Consider the following 26,688-nt stretch of genomic DNA (forward strand, 5'->3'; position numbering starts at 1 on the left):
CCTCTATGCCCAGCTTATCTAGTCATTAAAAAGCAATATTCATTTGTGTAAAGACATTTATTTATAGAGGAAAAGGCTTAGTAAAATATCTAATCGAATTGTCTTTAAATCAAGCCTATGGAACAAAGATGCGGGCAACATTTATGGCATAAACCCAAACCTCAGCTTCCCCTTTTTTGCTTTATATTATGTCCACATGCATCTTTGACTCGTTGGTTGTGAGTCAAGGCATTATTCTTATTTGAAAAGAAAGTAGGGACATAGCAAAGAAGTCCCAGGATCCTCTGTGGGTCAGAGTTCGGGGAGAGGTTCAAACTCTAGAAAAAGTCAGGATAGCAGCTGCAGGTTAGAAAACAGGTTTTCCATCATCCACTGGGTTGGCTGGTTCCCCTTCCAGACTACTTGAGCCTTTTCTTTTGTCTAACCAAATATTCAGTACCTAAAGGGTTAAGGAACACATAGCAAGCTATTATGAACCTTTAACGCTGAAGTATTGCAAGTTTTTTTTTTTTTTTTTTTTTTTTTTTTTTTTTTTGGCAAATAGACTCAACTATACTTTTTTCTTTAAAGTATGATGCTACCCAGAAAAGAAACCCACAAATGTCTTCTAGCTACTATATCTTATCCCCTAAAGATGGGAAAGTGTGAACATACATTAATATCAACAGATGAAGCAACCAAAAAATACACAGTGACTCCGGTCTCTTTGGAGTTTAGCCTTTGACTTGAGGCTCTGGAAGCGGGAATTCCCATTACTTGTCTATCCTCAGCTCTCTTGAGAGCTCTTCACTGCCGCCTGCATTCCTAGACGACTTCACTATCAAAGCTGGACTTACTGTGAGGCTCAGGGTTTTCCAAACCAGCTGGCACATTATCAATCCTTCAGGGCCTTAATCACCTTTAAAAGTAAACTCTGGGCCGGGCGCGGTGGCTCAAGCCTGTAATCCCAGCACTTTGGGAGGCCGAGGCGGGTGCATCACGAGGCCAGGAGATCAAGACCATCCTGGCTAACATGGTGAAACCCCGTCTCTACTAAAAATACAAAAAATTAGCCGGGCTTGGTGGCGGGCGCCTGTAGTCCCAGCTACTGGGAGGCTGAGGCGGGAGAATGGCGTAAACCCGGGAGGCGGAGCTTGCAGTGAGCTGAGATCCGGCCACTGCACTCCAGCCTGGGCGACACAGCAAGACTCCGTCTCAAAAAAAAAAAAAAAAAGTAAACTCTGAGAACACAAAGTCACCTCGAAATCACCTTTATTCTCATAGAATCTTGATCTGAAATCAAGATCCCAGAGGCTACAGATATCTACATACGCTACCTGAATCTGCTCCAGGACTTCTCGCCGCATCTCCACAGCCATATGGTATACGTGATGATCAGAGTCATTGTACATTACAGCATTTTGGAACATCAGCATCAGGTCTCGCTGGAATTGGGCCATGGTGCGAATCCGACCTTTAGAGAGATTTCTCTTCAGGCTAGTTAAGTCCATGGGTCTGCAGGTGACCAAGAAAAAACAAAGAAAATCAAACTTTTGTGTAGAACATGATAACCTAACGTGTTCTCTTGAAGAACTAACCAGTTCTTAATGAAAACAGTAACAAAGATAACAACCCTCATCAGATAATAAAATAGCAACAGCAGTTAATATTTGCCTGTTTACAATAGGCCAAACACTGTATTTCTATACTAACTCAATCCTCTCAATAAACCTGTAAGGTAGGTATCAATTAATATCCCCCTTTTTTTTTTTAAGTCAGAGTTTCACTCTTGTTGCACTTTTTTTTAAAGTCAGAGTTTCACTCTGATTGCTCCATTGCAATGCAGCAATTTCAGCTTACTGCAACCTCCGCCTCCCAGGTTCAAGCGATTCCCCTGCCTCAGCCTCCAGAATAACTGGGATTACAGGTGTGCACCACCATGCCCAGCTAATTTTTGTTTTTTTTGTTGTTGTTGTTGTTGCTTTTTTTTTGAGACGGAGTCTCGCTCTCTCTCCCAGGCTGGAGTGCAGTGGCGCGATCTCAGCTGACTGTAAGCTCTGCCTCCCGGGTTCATGCCATTCTCCTGCCTCAGCCCCCAAAGTAGCTGGGACTACAGGCGCCCACCACCACGCCCGGCTAATTTTTTTGTATTTTTAGTAGAGATGGGGTTTCACCGTGGTCTCAATCTCCTGACCTTGTGATCTGCCCACCTAGACCTCCCAAAGTGCTTGGATTACAAGCGTAAGCCACCACGCCCGGCCATAATATTTGTATTTTTAGTAGAGATGGGGTTTCACCATGTTGGTCAGGCTAGTCTCGAACTCCTGACCTCAGGTGATCCATCTTCCTTGGCATCCCAAAGTGCTGGGATTACCCCAAAGCATGAACCACCGCCCCTGGCCTTATTATCTCCATTTGACAGATGAAGAAATTGAAATCTAAAGAGGTTAAGTACTCACTGAAAGGCACACAGCCTAAATTCCAATTCAGAGGCAGCCTGACTCCAGAGCCCACAGGTCAAGCCACTATACGATCAGAGGAGCAGTGCTGGCCCCAGGTTCCAAAGTTGTAAACAGCACCAATGATAAATTTATCACACAGTAGTTATTTGCTGTTTACAATGTACAGTCATATATTATTTAGTCTACTTCTCTTACCACACAAATAAAAAGCTAAGAATAATTTTTTCTCCTTTCATGGAGATGAAAAAAGGATCAAGTGAATATTAAGACAATATTAATAAAACACAGAAAGTAGATATGTAAGAGAAGGCACAGCAGTGTAGAAAGAAGACTGAACTGCAGGTAGGAATCTGGGGCTTAGTTCTAGCTCTGCTAGTAACTGTTGGTTGATCACGAGCAAGTCATGACCAAGCACCTCTGAGCTTTAGTTTCCTCATACCTAAAGAAGTTTGTCTCTGCTGTTTGAATGATGGTATCATTCTGTCTCTGCTGTTTCAATGATGGTATCCCCTCTAGAATTCATATTGAAACTTAATCCCAAGTGCAACAGTATTAAGAGGTGGGGCCTCTGGGAGGTAATTAACTCATGAGTACTCTGCCTTCATGAATGGGATTAGCATCCTTATAAAAGGGCTCCATATCGAAGAGAGTGCCCTCTTACCCTTCTGTCCTTTCTGCCATGTGAGGATACAGTGTGTGTCCCCTCTGCAGAATACAACAACAAGGCATCACCTTAGAAGCAGAGAGTAACCCACCTCACACACCAAAACTACCAGTGCCTTGATCTTGGACTCCAGAACCAAAACAAAGAGAAATAGGTTTCTGTTTTTTATAAATTATCCAGCCTGTGGTATTGTACTATAGCAGCACAGACAAGTGACTCTCCAAAGGTCCTGTCATGAACTTTTACACTCTATTACCATACAGGTTTATGACAGCATTTTAGATGACTTATGCTATAAAAATCCAAAATAGGCCAAGCATGGTGGCTCATGCCTGTAATCCCAGCACTTTGGGAGGCTGAGGCAGGCAGATCACGAGGTCAAGAGATTGGGACCATCCTGGCCAACATGGTGAAACCCCGTCTCTACTAAAAATACAAAAATTAGCTGGGCGTGGTAGCGCACACCTGTAGTTCCAGCTACTCGGGAGGTTGAGGCAGGAGAATTGCTTGAACCCGGGAGGCAGAGGTTGCAGTGAGCCAAGATCTCATCACTGCACTCCAGTCTGGCAACAGAGCGAGACTCTGTCTCAAAAGAAAATAAAAAATGCAAAATAGGCTGGGATTACCTACCTGTAATCCCAGCATTTTGGAAGGCCAAGGTGGGAGGATCATTTGAGACTAGGAATTTAAGACCAACCTGGGCAATATAGTGAGACACCATATCTATAAAAAATTTAAAAATTCCTCCTTAGTGATATTCTGAAGAAAAATAATAACATTTCAAACAAAGAAAAAGTTTTATTACAATAAAAAAATCAGGCCAGGCACAGTGGCTCACACCTGTAATCCCAGCACTTTGGGAGGCTGAGGTGGGTGAATTGCATGAGCCCAGGAGTCTGAGACAAGCCTGGGCACCATGGTAAAACTCTATGTCTACAAAAAAATACAAAAATTAGCTGAGCATGGTGGCACACACCTCTAGACCCAGCTATTAGGGAGGCTGAGGTGGAAGGATAGCTTGAGCCTGGGCAGTTGAGGCTAAGGTATCCATGAAATGTGCCACTGCACTCCAGCCTGAGTGACAGAGTGAGACCTGTCTCAAAAAATAATAAGTAAAAATTTAAAATATAATAAATTTAAAAATTAGCTAAGTGCAGTAGCGCATGCCTGTAGTCCCAGCTACTCAGGAGACTGAAGTGGGAAGACTGCTTGAGCCCAGGAAGTCAAGGCTGCAGTGAGCCATGATTGCACCACTGTTTAGCAAGAGTGAGACCCTGTCTCAAAATTTTATTTATTTATTTATTTTTTGAGACAGAGTCTGGCTTTGTTGCCCAGGCTGGAGTGCAGTGGCGCGATCTCGGTTCACTGCAAGCTCCGCCTCCCAGGTTTACACTATTCTCCTGCCTCAGCCTCCCGAGTAGCTGGGACTACAGTCACCTACCACCACGCCCGGCTAATTTTTTTTTGTATTTTTTAGTGGAGATGGAGTTCCACCATGTCAGCCAGGATGGTCTCGATCTCCTGACCTCGTGATCCGCCTGCCTCAGCCTCCCAAAGTGCTGGGATTACAGGTATGAGCCACCATGCCTGGCCAAAAAAAAAAAAAAAAATTTAAATAAAAAATAAAAATAAAATCCCAAAATACTGAGAGGTGAAGCCGGCTGGGCTTCTGGGTCAGGTGGGGACTTGGAGAACTTTTCTGTCTAGCTAAAGGATTGTAAACACACCAATCAGTGTTCTGTGTCTAGCTAAAGGTTTGTAAATGCACCAATCAGTACTCTGTAAAAACGCACCAATTGGTGCTCTGTATCTAGCTAAAGGTTTGTAAACGTACCAATCAGCACTCTGTAAAATGGACCAATCAGTAGGATGTGGGCAGGGCCAAATAACGGAATAAAAGCTGGCCACCAGAGCCAGCAGCTTCAACGTGGCAGGGTCCCTTTCCATGGTGTGAAACCTTTGTTATTTAACCCTTTGCAGTAATTCTTGCCCCTGCTCGCTCTTTGGGTCTGCACTATGTTTATGAGCTGTAACACTCACCCTGAAGGTCTGCAGCTTCGCTCCTGAAGCCAGAGAGACCACAAACCCACCAAAAGGAACAAACAACTCCAGACGTGCCACCTTTAAGAGCTGTAACACTCACTGTGAAGGTCTGCGGCTTAACTCCTGAAGTCATCAAGAGCCCACTGGGAGGAAGAAACTCTGGACACATGTGAACATCTGAAGGAACAAACTCCGGACACACCATCTTTAAGAACTGTAACACCTTGAGGGTCTGCAGCTTCATTCTTGAAGTCAGCGAGACCAGGAACCCACCGGAAGGAACCAATTCCGGACACAGTACTACAGTCAACCAATGTTCATAACTTCCATTTGGATTGACATCTGTGCCTTAGTATACCTATAACTAACTTAACTGAATAAATACAGAGTTCCTTTTAAAGATTTGCTCCAAAAGAATAGTGTCAGAAACAACCAAAGGCTAATTTAAGATTATAATTAATGAGCAGGCTGGGCACCAAGGCTCATACCTGTAATCCCAGCACTTTGGAAGGCCTAGGCAGGCAGAATGGATGAGCTCAGGAGTTCAAGACCAGTCTGGGCAACGTGGCAAAGTTCCGTTTCTACAAAAAATAATATTAGCGGGACCTGGTGGCTCATGCTTATAGTCTTAGCTACTTGGGAGGCTGAGGCTGGAGAATCGCTTGAGCCTGGGAAGTGGATGTTGCAGTGAACCAAGACTGTACCACTGCACTCCAGCTTGGGCAACAGAGTGAGACCCTGTTAAAAAAAAAAATATATATATATATATGTATATAGAGAGAAAGGATCATGTTACTTAAAAGTGAATAGTACAAAATAAAAAGCCTGTATCATCCTTTTGTTTCCTGCATTCCTTCTTAAATGAAGATATGATACGGAGCTCATCATAACTTCATAAACTTGTTTGGCTATGAAACATCTTGAGTTTGTAAGTAATAAAAATAAATAACAGATGGGAAATAAAAAATGAAAAGGCAGATATAAAAGCAACCAACCTTTCTTTACCCCTTTTTCACTGACCTTTTTACCACATCGTTGTACCCTGGGGCCTGCCTTTCTGACACAGGCTTCAGAAATGGACTGCTGAACCTGTTAAGGGACAAACCCAGAGAGGGTAAAGAAACCCTGGCAAGGCATTCTAAACGAGAAGAGTAGCTCAGTTCTTAGTATACTTCCTTTAGGGGAATGCAGACTATGAGCACCATTTGGAAAAAATCTATTTGTTCCCCCTTGCCAGAGAGTTAAAAAAAAAAAAAAAAAAAAAACTCTAAAATATATATTATTACAATATATTGATTTAGGGCTCAGAAATTTGTTCAGAGTTCCCGAGGCACTGTCTCTGTGAAAAAAGAGAATCCACCAGATTGAAAAGAATATGCATTTTAAATATAAATGTTATCATGTAATAGGAACCACTTTCTAGAGGCAATTCAAATGGCACAGCAACTATTTCTTGTACAGACTTGTGAAAGCAGCTGTGGGTACTTTGGGATAAATCAGGCTTAGATACAGAATCTACCTTTCAACTATGGCTCATTTGAGGGATGAACATATCTCCTTTTATGCTTAAACCCCAATATGTATTACTACTTCAGTTCTGAACATAATCCTATTACCACTTTGGAGACCTACCTGTGACTGGCAATCATCTTCCAGACTGGCAGGAGAGTCTTCTTGAATAGCAAATGATCCTGAACTGGGTCATCCTGGCTTAGATCAGTCCTATGGGGATAAAACATGAAGAAAAGAGACAGTAACTTCACAAATAATATTCTGTCTCCCCCAGGTGGGTAATGAGGTTTTCTTAAGACATGCTCCTAATTAATACCTGAAGCTTTTTATCTCCCCTTAAGTTATCTGGCCAAGCAGAGTTAGTTATTAATATCTATTGCTTTCTCTTTTAATTTTTCTTTTTTATAGTTTAATGTATTTTAATAGCAAACTTACAGGAACAGCACAGAAGACAGACAACATTAAAAACATGTACTTGCATGTAGGACAACTCAGTTAGAAAAGTATAGTGAATGGATGGAATCTACTGTATGATAAAAATGCTACAAACACCATTTAGTTGCCGTCAATAAGAAATTTACTTGTTTTAAAAAAATGCAAATGCTGGCATTGTCCAGAAAAATTTAACAAGTTTATTTATAATAATTATAAAGTTGAACCGCTGAAACTTGTTCACTGAAACATTTTAACTTGCATTAATGCTTTACGCCTCTGCATTTATATTAAAAATTCACACACAAATGAAAATGGAAAAACTGCCAATACCTGATTTCTGTCCCCTATTTTTCCACTCGCAATCATACTTAGGTACCTTTTGACCCCATGGAAAAAAAATATCTGACGTTCAGAACTACCAATAACAGGAAGAAGAGAATTTTTTTTTTTTTTTTTTTTGAGAATGAAATGTTTCCCATCATAGTGGATTCTTAAGCACGTTCTCCACGTATGCGGCGTGCTAGCTGGATGTCTTTTGGCATAATTGTTACACGTTTGGCATGGATAGCACACAGGTTGGTGTCTTCAAAAAGGCCAACCAGATAGGCCTCACTTGCCTCCTGCAAAGCACCGATAGCTGCGCTCTGGAAGCGCAGATCTGTTTTAAAGTCCTGAGCAATTTCTCGCACCAGACGCTGGAAGGGAAGTTTGCGAATCAGAAGTTCAGTGGACTTCTGATAACGTCTAATTTCACGAAGCGCCACAGTACCAAGCCTGTAGCGATGAGGTTTCTTCACCCCTCCAGTAGAGGGCGCACTCTTGCGAGCGGCTTTTGTAGCCAGTTGCTTCCCGGGTGCTTTACCACCGGTCGATTTGCGGGCAGTCTGCTTTGTAGGAGCCATGGTACAGAGACCTCCTTACTTACCCCCCTTCTCCTTCCGCTGGAGCTCGGTGAGCGAAAGGCGGCGCTGGCGTTAGAGAGCAACAGCGGGGCGGCGGCGGCTGCGAACACTCTCTTTTAATTTTTTAATTTTATTTTTCTGAGACAAAGTCTTGCTCTGTTGCCCAGGCTGGAGTGCAGTGGCGATCTCAGCTCACTGCAACCTCTGCCTCCCGGGTTCAAGCAATTCTCCTGCCTCAGCCTCCCAAGTAGCTGGGACTAAAGGTGCACACCACCACGCCCAACTAATTTTCATATTTTCCATAGAGACAGGGTTTTGCCATGTTGGCCAGGCTGGGCTCAAACTCCTGGCCTCAAGTGATCCATCTGCCTCAGCCTCCCAAAGTGCTGGGATTACAGGCATGAACCACCATGCCTACCCATTTTTTTTTTTTTTTTTGAGACAGGGTCTTGCTCTGTTGCCCAGGCTGAAGTGCAGTAGTGTGATCATGGCTCACTGCAGCCTCAACCTGCTGGGTTCAAGCGATCCTCCTGCCTCAGCCTCCCAAGTAGCTGGGACTCCAGGCACATGCCACCACACCCTGCAACTAATTTCTGTATTTGTTGTAGAGACAAGGTCCCACTATGTTGCCCAGGCTGGATATCTACTGCTTTCTAATTAAGATTTCATATTTAATCAATTCTAAGGTAAGAATGTGGAATTTACCATCCAAGACTGTGAACTGCCATAAGATAAAATGTCTCAGATTGGGCCCAGCGCGGTGGCTCACACCTGTAATCCCAGCACTTTGGGAGGCCAAGGTGGGCGGATCATGAGGTCAGGAGATTGAGACCATCCTGGCCAACACGGTGAAACACCATTTCTACTAAAAATACAAAGAAAACTTAACTGGGCGTGGTGGCGGGTGCCTGTAGTCCTAGCTGCTCGGGAGGCTAAGGCAGGAGAATGGTGTGAACCCAGGAGGCGGAGCTTGCAATGAGCCGAGATTGCGCCACTACACTCCAGCCTGGGTGACAGAGTGAGACTCTGTCTCAAAAAAAAAAAAAAAGTCACAGATTGCAGATTTCCTGCTGTTTGTACAGTCACAATATGTCATCTTAGCACGCTATTGCTCATACTTAAGGAGTTATAGAAAAGCAAATGAAGGCATTCGTCACCAATCTACATTTTAAACTGTATCCTATTTGTGTACCAAAAATTGAAATCTAGGCTGGGCACAGTGGCTCAGGCCTATAATCCCAGCACTTTGGGAGGCTGAGGTGGGACTACTTGAAGCCAGGAGTTCAAGACCCAGCCTGGGCAACAAAGCAAGACCCTGTCTCTATGAGAAAAAAAAAAGAAATCTGCTGTTTAAAAAATATTATATATATATATGTGTGTATATATATAATTTTATATACATATATATAATTATATATATATGCCTGGTTCAGCTGTATATCTTAGACAAAAAAACACTAGAATAATTATTAGTTTTGCCTTACCACAGACAACTAGGTGGATCTGAAATACACTGAAGAAAAAAAAAACAATTCATACTATATTCTCTCAACAGATGGATCTGACACAGGCCGGAAAAAGAACAATTTATTTATTACCATAACAAAAATAACTTTGCTGTAGTGGCTCATGCCTATAATCTCAGCACTTTGAAAGGCTGAGGCAGGAGAATCACTTGAGGCCAGGAGTCACAGATAAAAACAACTTTGTTTTTCTGCTTTAAAATGTAATTCACTTCATGCCAGATGCAGTGGTTCATTCTTATAATCCCAGGACTTTGGGAGGCCTAGGCAGGGGATCGCTTGAGTCCAGGAGTACAAGACCAGTCTGGGCAATATGACGAAACCCCGTCTCTAACAAAAATACAAAAAAATCAGCTAGGTGTGGTGGTGCACACCTGTGTTCCCAGCTATTCATGAGGCTGAGGTGAGCCAAGATCACACCATTGCACTCTAACTTGAGCAACAGAGTGAGATCCTACCTCAAAAAAAATAATAATATTTTTTTTGGTTTCCTGTTAAAAAGAACAGCCCCCCATTAAGATTTGAAAATGTGTTTTTTAGTCCTATAATTATCTATACAAAGATGAGACAATTATATAAACCAGGGTGTCCAATCTTTTGGCTTCCCTGGGCTACCCTGGAAGAAGAAGAATTGTCTTGGACCACACATAAAATACACTAACAATAGCTGATGAGCTGGAAAAGAAAAGAAAAGAAAAAAAAAGTCAATGCATAAATCTCATAATGTTTTAAGAATTTGTGTTTGGCCCCATTCAAAGGTGTCCTGGGCTGCAGGCTAGGGATTAGACAAGCTTGACATAAACAATCCCCTAAGAGACGTGAAAAAGAAACAAAGATCACAAACTTCAAAATAATTTTTTTCTTTTCTTTTTTTTTTTTTTTTTTTTTTTTTGAGACGGAGTCTTGCTCTGTTGCCCAGGCTGGAGTGCAGTAGCACGATCTCAGCTCACTGCAAGCTCCACCTCCCAGGTTCACACCATCCTTCTGCCTCAGCCTCCCGAGTAGCTGAGACTACAGGCACCCACCACCACGCACAGCTAATTTTTTGTATTTTTAGTAGAGATGGGGTTTCACCATGTTAGCCAACATGGTCTTGATCTCCTGACCTCGTGATCCACCCTCCTCGGCCTCCCAAAGTGCTGGGATTACAGGCTTGAGCCACCGTGCCCGGCCTTCTTTTTTTTCTTGTTTTGTTTTTTGAGACAGGGTCTTGCTCTGTCACCCAGGCTGTGTAGTGACACGATCATAGCTCACTGTAACCTTCACCTCCCAAGTTCAAGCAATCCTCCTGCCTTGGCCTCCCGTGTAGCTGGGACTACAGGTGCATGCCCCCACACCCAGTACATTTTGTTTATTTTTTGTAAAGATGAGGTTTCACTATGTTGCCCAGGCTAGTCTCAAAACCCTGAGCTCAAGCAATCCTCCTGCATCAGCCTCCCAAAGTGCTGAGACTATAGATGTGAGCCACCGTGCCTGGCCTAATTTTTTTCTTTAAAAAAAAATTTTTTTAAGCCTCTCCCTTGTCTCCTACATCAAAATAATTTTCCATTTCAAGTTCATAAAAGCTATTTTAATTTTTTTTTTTTTTTTGAGACGGAGTCTCGCTTTGTCACCCAGGCTGGAGTGCAGTGGCCGAATCTCAGCTCACTGCAAGCTCCGCCTCCCGGATTTATGCCATTCTCCTGCCTCAGCCTCCCAAGTAGCTGGGACTACAGGCGCCCGCCTCGTCGCCTGGCTAGTTTTTTGTATTTTTTAGTAGAGACAGGGTTTCACCGTGTTAGCCAGGATGGTCTCGATCTCCTGACCTCGTGATCTGCCCGTCTCGGCCTCCCAAAGTGCTGGGATTACAGGCTTGAGCCACCGCGCCCGGCTCTATTTTAATATTTTTAAAAAGAGGTATAGTTTGGGCCAGGCACAGTGGCTCATGCCTGTAATGCCAACACTTTAGGAGGCTGAGGTAGGAGGATCACTTGAAACCAGAAGTTCAAGACAAGCCTGGGCAATATAGCAAGGCTGGCCCTGTCTCTACAAAAAATAAAAAATCAGCTGGGTGTGGTGGCCCATGCCCGTATTCCCAGCTACTTGGAAGCCTGAGGTAGGAGGATCCCTTGAGTTTGGGAAGTCAAGCTGCAGTGAGTCATGATCGTGCCCATTGCACTCCAGCCTGGGTGATGGAGCTAGACCCTGTCTCTATTAAAGAAAAAAAGCATCATAGTTTGTATATTAGGCATAGTTTGTACAACATTAGCTCCATCACCCAGGCTGGAGTAATACAGATTAGGCTAGAGTACAGTGGCACAATCATGTCTCACTGCAGCCTTGACCTCCTGGGCTCAAGCGATCCTCCCACCTCAGCTTCCAGAGTAGCTGAGACTATAGGCAAATGACACCATACCTGGCTAATTTTTTTAAAAGTTTTATTTTGTCGGCCGGGCACGGTGGCTCAAGCCTGTAATCCCAGCACTTTGGGAGGCTGAGACGGGCGGATCACAAGGTCAGGAGATCGAGACCATCCTGGCTAATACGGTGAAACCCCGTCTCTACTAAAGAATACAAAAAACTAGCCGGGCGACGAGGCGGGCGCCTGTAGTCCCAGCTACTTGGGAGGCGGAGGCAGGAGAATGGCGTGAACCTGGGAGGCGGATGGCGTGAACCTGGGAGGCGGATGGCCTGAACCTGGGAGGCGGATGGCCTGAACCTGGGAGGCGGATGGCCTGAACCTGGGAGGCGGAGCTTGCAGTGAGCTGAGATCCGGCCACCGCACTCCAGCCTGGGCGACAGAGCCAGACTCCGTCTCAAAAAAAAAAAGTTTTATTTTGTAGAGGCAGGGTCTCCCTATGTTGCCCAGGCTGGTCTCAAAGTCCTGGGATCAAGGGATCCTCCTGCCTTGGCCTCCCAAAGTGCTGGAATTACAGGTGTGAGCCACCACACCTTGCCTTGAAAGACAGTCCTAATACTGATGAAACAGATTTGTTTTATAACAGGAGAGCACATAGACTTCTATTTATATGATGTTAAAATTATACTTAATTAATTATATTTTTGTGTTTTCCAACTGTAATTTTCTTTAACTTATAAAAGTAATCCATTTCATGATTCAAATATGCATAAACAGAAGTATGAATCTTAACAAATTTGGATGAAAGTCTAGGCTTACAGCTTTGAGGAGGTAGCATGGCTGAAAAGTGTATCCACCAAGGGAGTCTCCTTAATGTTAAAGGCATCATCACACTCGCCTGAAGGGGGCTGGTCTTCCATCTCTGACACATACACTTCACCCTGGTTCTCCCCTTTGGATTCTTGCTGAGCCTCCCCCTAGGAATGCCAGGAAACAGGAAACTTTAGAAGGAGATTTACTTTCTGCATAGTAATTTTTAAATGAAAGCTGCCCGTAAGGTGAGAAGAGGTCAATTATATAAAGCTACAAAAGAAATTAAAGAAAGCTGACTTAACTAGACCTAAGTCAATGAGTTCTTGGTAACAGTCTTGCTGGAGGACTTTGACTCCGTGCCACTCACCTCCACCAAAATGGAAAAGCATTATTTGCCCAATTCTCATTGGATTCTTTAAAAACCATCATGATCACCTGTGGCCCTGGAGTTAACTACTCTAGCTGGCCAGATAGTTTTTTTTTTTGTTTTTTTTTTTGTTTTTTTTTTTTGTTTTTGTTTTTTTTTTGAGACAGGGTCTCACTCTGTTGCCCAGGCTGGAGTGCAGTGGCATCATCATGGCTCACTGCAGCCTTGAACTCCTGGGCTCCCCCTGAGACTCCCAAGTAGCTGGAACTACAGGTACATGCCACCATACCTGGCTAATTTGTTTTTTGTTTTTTTGTAGAGACAGTGTCTCCCTGTATTGCCCAGACTGGTCTCAAACTCCTGACTCAAGAGATTCTCCTGCCTCAGCCTCCCAAAGCACTGGGATTACAGGCATGAGCCACTGCACCCCGCCTGCCAGATAATAATGATGATGGTATTCTAAATTTTACTTATTGCTTACTATAAGCCAGGCACTGTGCTGCTAAGTGCTTTTCATGAATTATCTCATTTAAACCTCACAGCAAACCCACAAAATAGGGTGCTATTATTGCATTTCTGCAGAGAAAACTGAAGTTCTAAAAGGTTCACTAACATGCCTAAGGTAACACAGCTAAAACTGGTGCTCAATCCAGGATTTGGATCCAGGTAGTTTAACTTTCTGGAGTTAGCCTATGTGCTCTAACCACTCTGTTCTACTTCCCTAGGCAGAAGACCAGCAAGACAGCTGATTTAAGTTACTTTCTTACCTCTTTACTCTCTGTGAGTAGTCCCTGAACTGCACAAATAATAGAAGGAGCTGAAGCCACCTCTGGCTTTCCATTTTCTCCCAGTGGCTTTTCAGCTACTAATGGGTCTCCTTTGGCTGAAAGCTCTTCAGTCTCTCTGCAGAGCTTCCTTTCTCCTTCGCTAGCTTTAATTTCCCTTCCTTCTTGTCTGGTACCAGATGGAGGGCAGCAGCCTTCACTTGATTCGTTGCTGCTAATGCACAAGGGCTCCATTAAGTAAGCGACCTGCAATCAAAGTTTATTATTAGCTGCACAGGAACACCAATGAAAATCATCGTCCACATATCAACAATGCCACATGCTAACACTGTCACAGTGACTAAGTCTGAGAGGACAAAATAGTTTCATTAATATAATCATCTAAAATCTGCCAAATATATACACAGGCACTGGGCTGGTTGGTGGGGACACTACAATGAACAAGAAAGATACGGTTCTTGCCTCTTCCAGGAGTTTATGTTCTACTTTTTCATCTCAAGTGTCAACTCTGATCAATTGGGAGTGGCTGTCTAGAATAAAGTGTTGAAAATTTTGTCTACCACAGACACTTGTAGAGAGAAGTAGCAATTTGAAATGGATGCTTGCTGATCTTGATCTAGGTTCTCCTAAATGTATTCAGTAACAGTATACATATAACTCTCTTTCCAATTCTGTTTATTTCTGGTCCCCAGCCCTTAACCAAGGTAATGACACTTAAAAATACTACCTTAAAGTCACAACATTTTAAGCTTCGAGGAAAATTTGTGCAAGTATAATTTCGCACAACTCCAAAAGCATGAATTACAAGGATACTTATAAAGCAGTCCTTATGATTCAGGCCCGTAATGACTGAGGTATTAGAAATTCAGTCAAAAAGCATATATTTTTTTATTTTTTATTTTTGAGATGGAGTCTCGCTCTGTTACCCAGGCTGGAGTCCAATGGCACGATCTCGGCTCACTGCAACCTCCGCCTCCCGCGTTCAAGCAATTCTCCTGCCTCAGCCTCCTGGGTAGCTGGGATTACAGGCACATGCCACCACGTCTGGCTAATTTTTGTATTTTTATTTTTATTTATTTATTTATTTAAAGACAGAGTTTCACTCTGTTGCCCAGGCTAGAGTGCAATGGTGTGACCTCAGCTCATTACAACGTCAGCCTCCCAGGTTCGAGTGATTCTCCTGCCTCAGCCTCCTAAGCAGCTGGGATTACAGGTGCCCGCCACTACACCCGGCTAATTTTTTGTATTTTTAGTAGAGATGGGGTTTCACCATGTTGGCCAGGCTGGTCTCGAACTCCTGACATCAAGTGATCCACCCGCCTCAGCCTCCCAAAGTGCTGGGATTACAGGTGTGAGCCACTGCACCTGGCCATTTTTGTATTTTTAGTAGAGACGGGGTTTCACCATGTTGGCCAGGCTGGTCTCGAACTCCCGACCTCAAGTGATCCACTGGCCTCAGCCTCCAAAAGTGCTGGGATTACAGGCGTGAGCCACTGCACCCGGCCCCAAAAGCATGTATTTGATGCATATTCTGTATCAGCACCAAGTGCTGAGGACATAGCAATGAACTTAATCCCTGCCATTGTGGAGCTTATATTTTAGTAAACAATGTTAAGAGTGGTAGAAGCATGTAAGGATAAGCATTCTCTTAGAAAGTTGAGGCTCTTCCAGCTTTGGAAATAAGAGCTCACTGTTACCTCAGAGAGAAAGTGGAGGAGGTTCTGGTGGCTGGCTTTCTTTGCTGCTTCCTGAGATTCCTCACTGCCTTCGTCCCCAACAAGCAGTTCACTAGGTTCTCTCTCTGGGCTGCTTTCCTCTAGTTCCTCAGCTTCTGGATCCTCAGTTTCCCTCCAGCTGCCCACATCAAGATCCAGACTGGAGTCCCATGAGCTGAAGAGGGACCTGCGGTCATTGCTCAACTCAGAGTCATTGGGATAATCTTGTTCAGAATCCAACCAAACCCACTTATGTCCCATCTGTAAATACACAGGAAGAAAATGCATTAAATTCATTCAAATAAATATTCCTGAGGCATCTCCATCTCCTGAGTTCAGTAGAAAAATAAGGGGCCAGAAATTTATCTGTATTCAAGTATTCATCATTAGGAAGAATTAAAATCTTGCTGAAGGGAGACATGAAATTATATTTGTCTTCGGGAAGAAAGAAAAAGCCCTATGTCAGCATAACAGAGATATTACACTATACAATACAGTATAATAGAGATATTAATATTACCTGATAATTATTTTTACTTGGAATTCCTCATACACCAAAAGAAGGGAAAGAACTGGAGCATAGCTAGCTCAATTATTTTCCTCTAGCCCAAATCATCCATAACTAAACCATAAGGCAAACAAATTGAGGGGGCAGGGGATATTTTCTCAGCGTATAAACATTTTTAACCTATGAACCATTAAATCTTCAAAATACACTTTAGGATTGCCTTTGGCATCCTTCTGGTCATATCCAACTTGATACTGAGAAACATCAAGCTTGAAATATATCTTCCCTTGCTCTCATTACACCACTATCTTTGTTTTCTTACATCTTTCTTTGTCCTCTCCCTTTTACAACTTTCAATAAATCCCTACCTTCTATGTTCCTGCTTGGTCCTCCGCTTTCTTATTAATGTATTTTTAAAAAATGTATATATACTTTGAAGTTTCAACTTTGACCTCCATTCAGGTGGCTCCCAAATCTCTCCACCTTTACTTATATGAATTCTGGTCTCATTTCTCCATGCATCCAAAAGTCAATTCCCTTTAGATGCTCTACCACCTGCTGTAACATTTCTAAAATAAAAATCACATTTCCTCTATCTCCAAAATCACTGCTTCTTCCCAATTTCTTTATCACCATCACATTTTCTTTGTTTTGTTTTGTTTTGTTTTGTTTTTGGAACAAAGTTTCACTCTTGTTGCCCAGGCTGGAGCGTAATGGCGCAATCTCGGCTCACTGCAACCTCTGCCTCTGGGTTCAAGTGATTCTCCTGCCTCAGCCTCCTGAGTAGCTGGGATTACAGGTGCCCACCACCACGCCCGGCTAATTTTTGTATATTTAGTAGAGATGGGGTTTCACCATGTTGACCAGGCTGGTCTTGAACTTCTGACCTCAGGTGATCCATCCACCTTGGCCTCCCAAAGCGCTGGGATTACGGGCGTGAGCCACCACGCCCGGCCCCATCACCATTTTCTTAGTCTACAGAACCCACAATTCTTTTTTGACCCTTCCTTCTCTTATATTCAGTAAGCAAGTCCTCTTCCCAGTTTTCTCCCACAATGTTTTGTCAGTGTCCATCCTTTCCTGAACAAATGTCATAGTCTCCTAGTCAGCTTTTCTATCTTTAATCCTATCTGCTCTCAACAAATATAGTTATTCTACTCAAGGCTTTGTAACAGCTATCACCCTAAATATAAATTTCTCAATCTGCCAAAGTCCTCCATAAATTTAGCCTTATTTTGTTCCCTTCACTCACATGTACACCTCCCTATTCCTTAGTATAATTCCTGTTCTAATTACATTTGTCTCCATATTGCCACCCACCACCCCCATCAGATGCCTACACCTTCCATTCGGTTTGCTAGTCTCATTTATCACCTTCTCTACCAACTCAAAACGTATGTCCTTTAATGGACCTTTTCCACACACTTCTCCCAACTTTTAGAGCTTACGTTTATAGCACATGCCTGTTTGCAGACTGCTTTGGGACTACAATGTTATTTTTTATATTCCTTTCTTGTCTACAACATGTCCATGTAACAAGGAATTTCATTTTCTAATTCCTGGACTAATTGAACACCTTTCCATCACCTCACAAAGACTGTATCTTCTCTTCCTTAGCATCCTAATACAGTTCTATTAAAGGCAAAAAGATCTGTGACTTCTAATCATATCCTCTTAAACCCCCTTCTCAAGAAGGCTTTGACTATTAGACCAGGCTCCAGTGTGACATATTATCTAAATATTTACTTTGTTATAAAGTGATATTCATCTAATACTCATTTTTTCATCGTAGCCATCTGTTTATGGTAAAAATTTCATAACTTTTTTTTTTTCTTTTGAGATGCAGTCTTGCTCTGTGGCTGGGCTGGAGTGCAATAGCTCAATCTTGGGTCACTGCAACCTCTGCCTCCCAGGCTCAAGCAATTCTCCTGCCTCAGGCTCCCCTGTAACTGGGATTACAGGCGCCTGCCACCACGCCTGGCCAATTTTTTGTATTTTTAGTAGAGATGGGGTTTCACCATGTTGGCCAGGCTGGTCTCAAACTAGTGACCTCAAGTGATCCGCCCGCCTCGGCCTCCCAAAGTGCTGGGATTACAGGTGTGAGCCACGGTGCTTGGCATTGTTTCATTTCACTATTGAGTTTTAAAAATCTTGGCCGGGCACGGTGGCTTACGTCTGTAATCCCAGCACTTTGGGAGGCCGAGGCGGGTGGATCACCTGAGATCAGGAGTTTGAGACCAGCCTCACCAACATGGAAAAACTCCGTCTCTACTAAAAAAAATACAAAATTAGCTGGGCTTGGTGGTGCATGCCTGTGATCTCAGCTACTCAGGAAGCTGAGGCAGGAGAATCGCTTGAACCCGGGAGATGGAGGTTGCAGTGAGCTGAGCTCGCGCCATTGCACTCCAGCCTGGGCAACAAGAGCAAATCTCTGAATCAAAAAAAAAAAAAAAAAGTTTAGTTGGCCAGGTGCAGTCGCTCATTAATTAAAAAATAAAAAATGTTGCTATTAACAGAAGTTGGAATAGAACTGAGATTTTAAATTTTGGGGTGTTTTTTCTCTGTTGCCCAGGCTGGAGTGCAGTGGCATGATCTCAGTTCACTGCAGCCTCAACTGGCCAGGGTTGTGATCCTCCCACCTCAGCCTCCAATGTAGCTGGGACCACAGGTGCGTGCCATCACATCTGGCTGATTTATTATTTGTAGAGACAAGGTGGTGCTATGTTGCCCAGGCTGGTCTTGATCTCCTGGGCTCAAGTAATCTTCCAGTCTTGGCCTGGCAAAGTGCTGGGATTACAAGTGTGAGTCACCGTGTCTGGCCAAATTCAGTAATTCTTAAAACTGGGCTTAGCCTTCAAACAGCAATGTTAAAAACTACATTTATTTGAGAAAGGGTCTTGCTCTTTCACCCAGGCTGGAGTGCAGTGATGCAACTATAGGTCATTGCAACTTTGAATTCCATGGCTCAAGAGATCCTCCAGCCACAGCTTCCTGAGTAGCTGTAACTACAGGTGCACACCACCATGCTGGGCTAATTTTTTTTTTTTTTTTTTTTGAGAGGTCTCACTTTGTTGTCCAGGCCGGTCTCAAACTCCTGGGCTCAAGAGATCCTCCCGTCTCAGCCTCCCAAAGTGTTGGGCTATTTTTTTTTTTTTTTGATGGAATCTTGCTCTGTCGCCCAGGCTCGAGTGCAGTGACGCCATCTCCACTCACTGCAACCTCCGCCTCCTGGGTTCAAGCGCTTCTTCTGCCTCAGCCTCCCAAATAGCTGGAACTACAGACACGTGCCACCTCGCCCAGATAATTTTTGCATTTTTAGTAGAGATGGAGTTTCACCATATTGGCCAGGCTGGTCTCAAACTCCTGACCTGGTGATCTGCCAGCCTTGGCCTCCCAAAGTGCTGGGTTAACAGGCATGAGCCACTGCGCCCGGCTGCCAAGAACTCTTTATACAGAGTCCTTAACCATAAAAACAGGGAAAAAAATGGTAACACTATCCTAGAAATACCATCTGCAAAGATAGCATTAAGTGAGACAAATGTTCCTGAGATAAGGGTCAATGTTACGTATGTCCATGCTCTAATCTTCTTTAAGCAATGCCATGAACAGAATTCTGAAAACCTCACTTTTCCGAAACATTCACGAAAATCTGAATAAGGCTGTCTTTCCTGTGCAATGCAACACTTTTAAGGTATATTAACTATAAACTCAATTCTGGTTACTTACCTTCCCATACTACAGTAAGCAGTTCATAAGACCACTTTTTCCCTGTAACAATCTCATTCCCACAAATGAAAGTTATGCAGAAGAAACCACAAGTTTCAAATACACACACACACACACACACACACACACAGAACAAGCCAAAGGCCAGAGTTTTTTTTTTTTCCAGTTTATTGTACACACACATTTCACAGGTTTTGTTGTTTTTTTTTAAAAAAGACTGTACAATTGACAAGACAATACAAACTAGCTATAATCTGCTAGCTACACATTAGGACATTAACATAGCCCATGGTTTCTGCCCTAAAACAGGCAATTGTGCTACTCCAAATCTCTAAGAGAGATTTTCCAGCTCATGTCGTGTGGCCCAGGTACCTCCTCTTCTGTAACTTCCACCTCTGGAACTGGGCCTGCAAGCCCAAGCTCTATCTTGTTTACTTTTATTTTAGGTTCAGCTCAAAGAGGGTACTCTGAGGCTTCACTTTTTCATCTTCATATCTGCTTCAATGGCACAGCGGCGTCCCCTGGTTCCTCCATCCTAGATGACAGGCAGAGAAAGAAAGGGAGCATGAGTTGGTCAGGAGACAAGGGACGGTGCAACAGAAAAGTTGGGGATTTGGTTTCTTGGGGAAGAGGGGAGAAGAGAATCAGCAGAAAAATCCAGAGGGATGAGGGGCATATTTCTGTCTTCCCATAGAGTGGCTAAAGAACACCTGGTAGTTTATGAGAGGAAATGTAGGATGGAGTATCTTGCTCATGCCCACCACAAAGGTCCTTGGAATTCACCTAGGGTCCCACAGAATAACTTTAGTCATCCCACCCAGGCCCAAATCATGTGCAAAGGAACAGGAGAGTAAAAGAAAGGTAGGAGAGTCAGAATGGGCAATGGGTAGTGAGGTTCTTGACTAACGTACCTGTCCAACTGCTGGTCCCTATAAGAAAGGCCTTTCCTGCAGACTGACCCTGGCACTAGTTCCCTAGCACCTCCTGACAGTGGTTTTCCATGAGATCAGGATAATTAGAAGGCTTCTTTCCATCTGCTGCTCTCTCCCTGCAGCCCAGCTCCTTCCTCTTGTGCAATATTTTGCTGTCTTCAATAGATAAAAGATCCCATTAACCAGCCTTGCAATAGCCAGCCAAATGCTTTGCTTGGGGGATCCAGAGTCACTGTTGTAGGCCAATAAGAACGAACAGAGATTATAATGTTCTGTCTGTGGTACGGCCTGTAGGCAAGATGAATTACTGAAACCTTTGCTGGGCCAGGCCATTTTTACATTTCTAATATGCAAGGACTCTAAAATTTTTAGAGTCCATGAACATAAGTTGCCCATGAGGCAACACTGAAAATAAAAAGGTGGTAATCTTGCATGTGTATAATGCTTTTTCTTTTTTTTCCCAGCCAGTTTCATATCTATTATCTCATTTTATCCTCACAACATCCCTGTGAGGTAGGCTGGACAAGTACCTCATTATATTAGCTTCATCACACACCAAGGAAAACAATGCCCCAAGAGATTATCCAGTGACCTTAAGACCTTGTAGTTTTCTAGCCTGATGCCCTTCCATTACCTCATACCTCACTGTCCCATAATGCACAACACAGAGTCAGAGCCAGTTAATTTATGAAGGAAAGTAATACAAGTCTTTAGGCTAGCTCTCCTAAGCTTAACTGTAATTCCAGCAGCCACTACTGATGCAGTGGTCACTTTCTTTTTTTTCTTTTTTTTGTATGAGACAGAGTTTCGCTCTTCTTGCCCAGGCTGGAGTGCAATGGTGCGATCTCAGCTCAGGGCAACCTCCACTTCCTGGGTTCAAGCGATTCTCCTGCCTCAGCCTCCCAAGTAGCTGGGATTACAGGCGTGTGCCACTACGCCCAGCTAATTTTGTATTTTTTTTAGTAGAGACAGGGTTTTTCCATGTTGGTCAGGCTGGTCTCGAACTCCCGACCTCAAGTGATCAGCCCACCTCAGCCTCCCAAAGTGCTGGGACTACAGGTGTGAGCTACCGCACCCGGTCACAGTGGCCATTATTACTGAGATTTTTTTTTTCTTTTTTTTTTTTTTTGAGACGGAGTCTTGCTCTGTCGCCCAGGCTGGAGTGCAGTGGCCGGATCTCAGCTCACTGCAAGCTCTGCCTCCCGGGTTTATGCCATTCTCCTGCCTCAGCCTCCCGAGTAGCTGGGACTACAGGCGCCCGCCACCTCACCCGGCTAGTTTTTTGTATTTTTTAGTAGAGACGGGGTTTCACCATGTTAGCCAGGATGGTCTTGATCTCCTGACCTCGTGATCCGCCCGTCTCGGCCTCCCAAAGTGCTGGGATTACAGGCTTAAGCCACCGCGCCCGGCCAGATTTTTTTTTTTCTTTGGAGACAAGGTCTCGTTCTGTCACCCAGGCTGGAGTGCAGTGGTATGAACAGTGCAGCCTTGACCTCCTGGGCCCAAGTGACGTTCCTACCTTAGCCTTCTGAGTAGCTGGTAGTTGGGGACCACAGGTGCGCACCACTCTGCTGCACAGCTAGTAGGTTTTTTTGTTGTTGTTGCCGTTTTTAAATTTTGTAGAGACATAGTCTCCCTATGTTGCCCAAGCTGGTCTCAAACTCCTGGGCTCAAGCAATCCTTCTACCTCAGCCTCCCAAAGTGTTGGAATTATAGACGTAAACCACCATACCCAGCCTATACTGAGTTCTTTAGCTTAAATTTTACTAAGTGTTTGTTACATTCGTCTTGCAACTTAATTTTAGGAGACAAGAGAAAAACTATGTGCTGAGTACTGCCATTATGAGGAACACTGTTAAAAAGCCAGCTAGCAGCTCCTGCTCTGACCAATTTTAAATTTGTTAAGAAAAGAATTGGTAAAAGGTGAAGTCAGGAAATGATGAGCTGGTACATCCTAGATCCTTCACTCCTAGAATACATTTCAGCCCAGTGATCTCAAAAACAGTCCCTACCCAGCCCACACACACACACATGCAGAAAGACAGAAATGCAGAAGAAAAGAGTTTCTTATTCAATGACCTGAATAAACAGAAGTTCAAGACACTGCCACAGTCTGCATGTTGGATTTCCCTCTGCCACCCACCCCCATTAAGAGCTGAGAATCTTTGTGGCAACACCACCCCTCGCAGCCATTCAATACTTACAAAGAGAGAGAGAAGGAAGGCAGGAGAGCCCATTGGGACACTGTCCTGTTAGAGGACAAACAAACACTGATCAGGTTCCACAGAAACTCTCAGCCACAAGCACCCCAAACCTCAGGACAGAGACACAAGCACCACACACACAAGGACAAAATTTAAAAACTCAAGAACAAGAGGAAAGAGATCCAAAAGCAATCTGGCCATTACGCCTCTAGAACAGAAACTGATGGTCCCCAACTGCTGCAGGCTAAGCCATTTCCCCCGCCTTGAGAGCACTCTCCCAGAGGAATTAATAATTCCCCTACTCACGATTTCTCCCATGTGACTGGGTCTTTCGGTTACAACAGGCTTATTCAATGTTTAGATGGGTGCGAACAACCACCATTCTAAGATCTATGTGTCTGTATATCATTGGAATCTAGAAGCCCAACAGTACCAAGTAGTAACATAAGGTTCCTTGGATACTTCAGACTTCTACTACTGGAACACTGGCACACAGGTTCCTTCCTGATCACCTCACCTTCTCTGAAGCATCCTGTTTGCGAGTAGAATCTCTCCCTCGAAGACTTTTAGCACTGATCCCAGACTCGGATGTTTGCATAATCAACTGTGTGGCCAAGAATTGCTGTAGGGAGAAGAAATAGGGTAGGCCATGGAGACCTGATTTAGTAGGGACAAATCAAGTACACTTTAAGCACTGTATATAGAACTTTGTACAGTACTCTTCTGGCTCAAATATATTTTGACTGATTGGAAGTTTAGCATATTAAGTTTTAATTCCAGTTGCAATAGGGATGCTAAAGAATCAAGTAACCCTCTTTTTTTGCTATAACATAGGATCAAATCTCTATCCTCCAGGAATGAGAAAAAGAATAAAACTGGAATGGTCCAAAGATCATTCAGCAATTTAAGTAATTTGACAGATCGTGCAAAGATTTGTAACATTCTTCCAAGTTCAACACCCCAAAAAGTACCTGGTAATGCAATCACAGGATAAAAGTAGGGAAAAGGAAAGGAGAAACTCTTATTTGCTGAGCATCTACTATGTACAGGTACTTGATGTAATTAAAAAATATGCATACACCATTTTTAAAAAAATTTATTTAAAAACTTTATGAAACTGCAATTAATTGCCCAAGAAAGGTAGAATATTGTATCACAACTCTTTCACCACACCACAGAAAATAAAAACAAATTCCGCAAGAACAAAATATTACGTTTTCAATGTGTCCCTGATAGCTATCCAAGTAAAAGCCACAGCAATCCTTCTTGGCATCAATATGAATTCTCCCCTTGAGTATTTTAATTTCATCCTTGCTGAAACACAAAAGATCTTTAAAGTACCTGGATCTGTTCCAAGACATCTCGCTGCATCTCCACTGCCATGTGATAGACATCATGGTCTGAGCTATTGTACATTACAGCATTCTGAAACATCAGCATAATGTCACGCTGAAATTCAGCTGTGCTTCGGATCAGTCCATTTTCTATGTTTTTCTTAATAGTTGACAAATCCATAGGCCTAAAAAAAAGAACAGAGGTAAGTGGCAGTGTGGGTGGGAAGAGGACTCACCCAGATCTCTGAATACATTATCATCATACAGACTTTCTCATATATACCTTTATTCGCAGCTGCCAGGACTTAAATGCTAACGCCTTACCCCAAAACATGCACTTAACCCATGAAACAATCTATATAATAAGCACTGAGAAAGGTAATAAAGGGAGTTTTAGTGTTTTCTTTTTTTTTTTGGAGACAGGGCCTGGCTCTGTCACTCAGGCTGTAGTGCAGTGGCACAATCATGGTTCATTGCAGCCTCGAACTTCCAAGCTCAAGCAATCCTTCCCACCTCAGCCTCCCAGGTAGTTGGGACTACAAATGCGCGACACCACACCTGGCTAAGTTTTGTATTTTTTTTTTTTTGAGACGGAGTTTCGCTCTGTCGCCCAGGCTGGAGTGCAGTGGCCGGATCTCAGCTCACTGCAAGCTCCTCCTCTCGGGTTCATGCCATTCTACTGCCTCAGCCTCCCGAGTAGCTGGGACTACAGGCGCCCGCCACCTCGCCCAGCTAGTTTTTTTGTATTTTTTAGTAGAGACGGGGTTTCACCGTGTTAGCCAGGATGGTCTCGATCTCCTGACCTCGTGATCCGCCAGTCTCGGCTTCCCAAAGTGCTGGGATTACAGGCTTGAGCCACCGCGCCCGGCCATAAATTTTGTATTTTTTATAGAGAGGGGGTTTCGCCATGTTGCCCAGGCTAGTCTTGAATTCCTGGGCTCAAGTGATTCACCCACTTCAGCACCCTCAAAGTGCTGGGATTACAGGTGTGAGCCACCACTCCCAGTGGGGATTTATTCTTTTAGACTATCAGCGGTGATCCAGCCACTGGAATCATCAGTTTAGTACTTAGTGCCCCTTATAGCAAAACCATAAACTTACTTGCTTTAAACTTTCTATCTAAAGCAAAACTTTCACTAAGACTGGACAACTTATAATTCAGGCAAGTTACCATGCTGAGAGGACCATGGCTCACCTCTGCACAATGCTGTGGTAGCCAGGTGCTATGTCATCTGTAACAGGCTGCAGGAAGACATTGGCATACCTGTCCAAAAGGAATAAGGTGCAATTACTGACATTCTCCAGAAGAACAGGGAGGGAACTTACTCTAAGTAGCTGAAGATAGTAAGAACCAATACCAGCAGTTCCACAGAAGCCTACTCAGACTTTTTTCCAGTCACCAACAATGAAGAGTAGAGAAAATGAACCTACTGACTGGTAAAGCCCACTCACCTATGATTAGCTGCAGCTCTCCATACAAGCATGATGGCTTTCTTCCAAATTTTCTGTGCCTGAATAGCTTCCTGATCCTCACTACAGACAGAGCTGAAACAGAGATACAGCAATTCCACTAGGCACAAGTTTAAAAAAAAAAATACATATTATATATATAATTATCTCTTTTTTTTTGAGACAGGGTCTCACCCTGTCCCCCAGGCTGAAGTGCAGTGGCGTGATCATGTTCACTGCACCCTCAACCTCCCAGACTCAATCCTCTCACCTCAGCCTCCCAAGTAGCTGGGACTGCAGGTGCATACCACCATGCCCAGCTAATTTTTTAATTTTTTTGTAGAGATAGGGTCTCACTGTGTTGCCCAGGCTGGTCTCGAACTCCTGGGTTCCAGCGATCCTCCTGCCTTAGCCTCCTAAAGTGTTGGGATTACAGGTGTGAGCCATGATGCCCAGCCCTAATAATTTTTGTCAAATGTTTATTCCAGGCCAAAAAAAGGGAAACACTAAAGAAAAGATCAGGCCAGGCATTGTGGCTCATGCCTCTAATTCTAGTGCTTTGGGATGTCAAGGCAAGAAGACTGCTTGAGGGCAGGAGTTCAAGACCAGACTGGACCACATAGAGAGATCCTGTCTCTTAAAAGAACATTTTTTAAAAACAAAAATTTAAAAATAAAGAAAAAGACCAGGTATGGTGGCTCATGCCTGTAATCTCAGCACTTTGGGAGGCTGAGGCAACTGTTGAGCTCAGGAGTTTGAGAACAGCCTGGGCAACATGGCAAAACTTGGTCTCTACTAAAAAAAATTTTTTTAATTAGCAGGGTGTGGTGGTGCAGGCCGGTAGTCCCAGCTACTAAGGCGGCTGAGGTGGAAGGATTGCTTGGGCCTGAGAAGTGGAGGTTGCGGTGAGCTGAGATCGCGCCACTGCCCTCCAGCATGGGTGAGTGAGAACAACAAAGAAGGAAAGAAAGAAAGAAAGAAGGAGAGAAGAGAAGAA

General features: G+C 43.6%; 2 protein-coding genes across 4 annotated transcripts in view; both read right to left on the reverse strand.

Annotated features, from left to right (window-relative positions):
* Positions 1 to 43: 43 nt before the first annotated feature.
* BRD8 (bromodomain containing 8) overlaps positions 44 to 26,688 on the reverse strand; it is a 44,059-nt gene continuing 17,414 nt past the window's right edge. Inside the window, exons 16-27 of one of the 3 annotated variants that reach the window (XM_010388079.2) lie at positions 25,695 to 25,787; positions 25,438 to 25,506; positions 24,250 to 24,427; positions 23,426 to 23,530; positions 22,909 to 22,953; positions 15,521 to 15,799; positions 13,806 to 14,069; positions 12,678 to 12,835; positions 6,781 to 6,870; positions 6,169 to 6,237; positions 1,317 to 1,494; positions 44 to 439 (exon numbers count right to left, since the gene is read on the reverse strand). In XM_010388079.2, coding sequence (XP_010386381.1) covers positions 347 to 439; positions 1,317 to 1,494; positions 6,169 to 6,237; positions 6,781 to 6,870; positions 12,678 to 12,835; positions 13,806 to 14,069; positions 15,521 to 15,799; positions 22,909 to 22,953; positions 23,426 to 23,530; positions 24,250 to 24,427; positions 25,438 to 25,506; positions 25,695 to 25,787 — 1,621 coding nt within the window. In that variant the 3' untranslated portion in view covers positions 44 to 346. Of the gene's footprint in view, positions 440 to 1,316; positions 1,495 to 6,168; positions 6,238 to 6,780; positions 6,871 to 12,677; positions 12,836 to 13,805; positions 14,070 to 15,520; positions 15,800 to 19,922; positions 20,308 to 22,908; positions 22,954 to 23,425; positions 23,531 to 24,249; positions 24,428 to 25,437; positions 25,507 to 25,694; positions 25,788 to 26,688 lie in introns of those variants that run through there. The other 2 variants (XM_010388080.2, XM_010388083.2) reach the window with 2 other exon arrangements.
* Positions 7,509 to 8,047, reverse strand: LOC104681721 (histone H3.3-like). The gene has a single exon (XM_010388086.2). The coding sequence runs from the start codon at positions 7,995 to 7,997 to the stop codon at positions 7,587 to 7,589; it is 411 nt and encodes a 136-aa protein (XP_010386388.2). The 5' UTR covers positions 7,998 to 8,047; the 3' UTR covers positions 7,509 to 7,586.

Source organism: Rhinopithecus roxellana, chromosome 3 (genome assembly GCF_007565055.1).
Source record: "Rhinopithecus roxellana isolate Shanxi Qingling chromosome 3, ASM756505v1, whole genome shotgun sequence".
NCBI lineage: Eukaryota > Metazoa > Chordata > Mammalia > Primates > Cercopithecidae > Rhinopithecus > Rhinopithecus roxellana.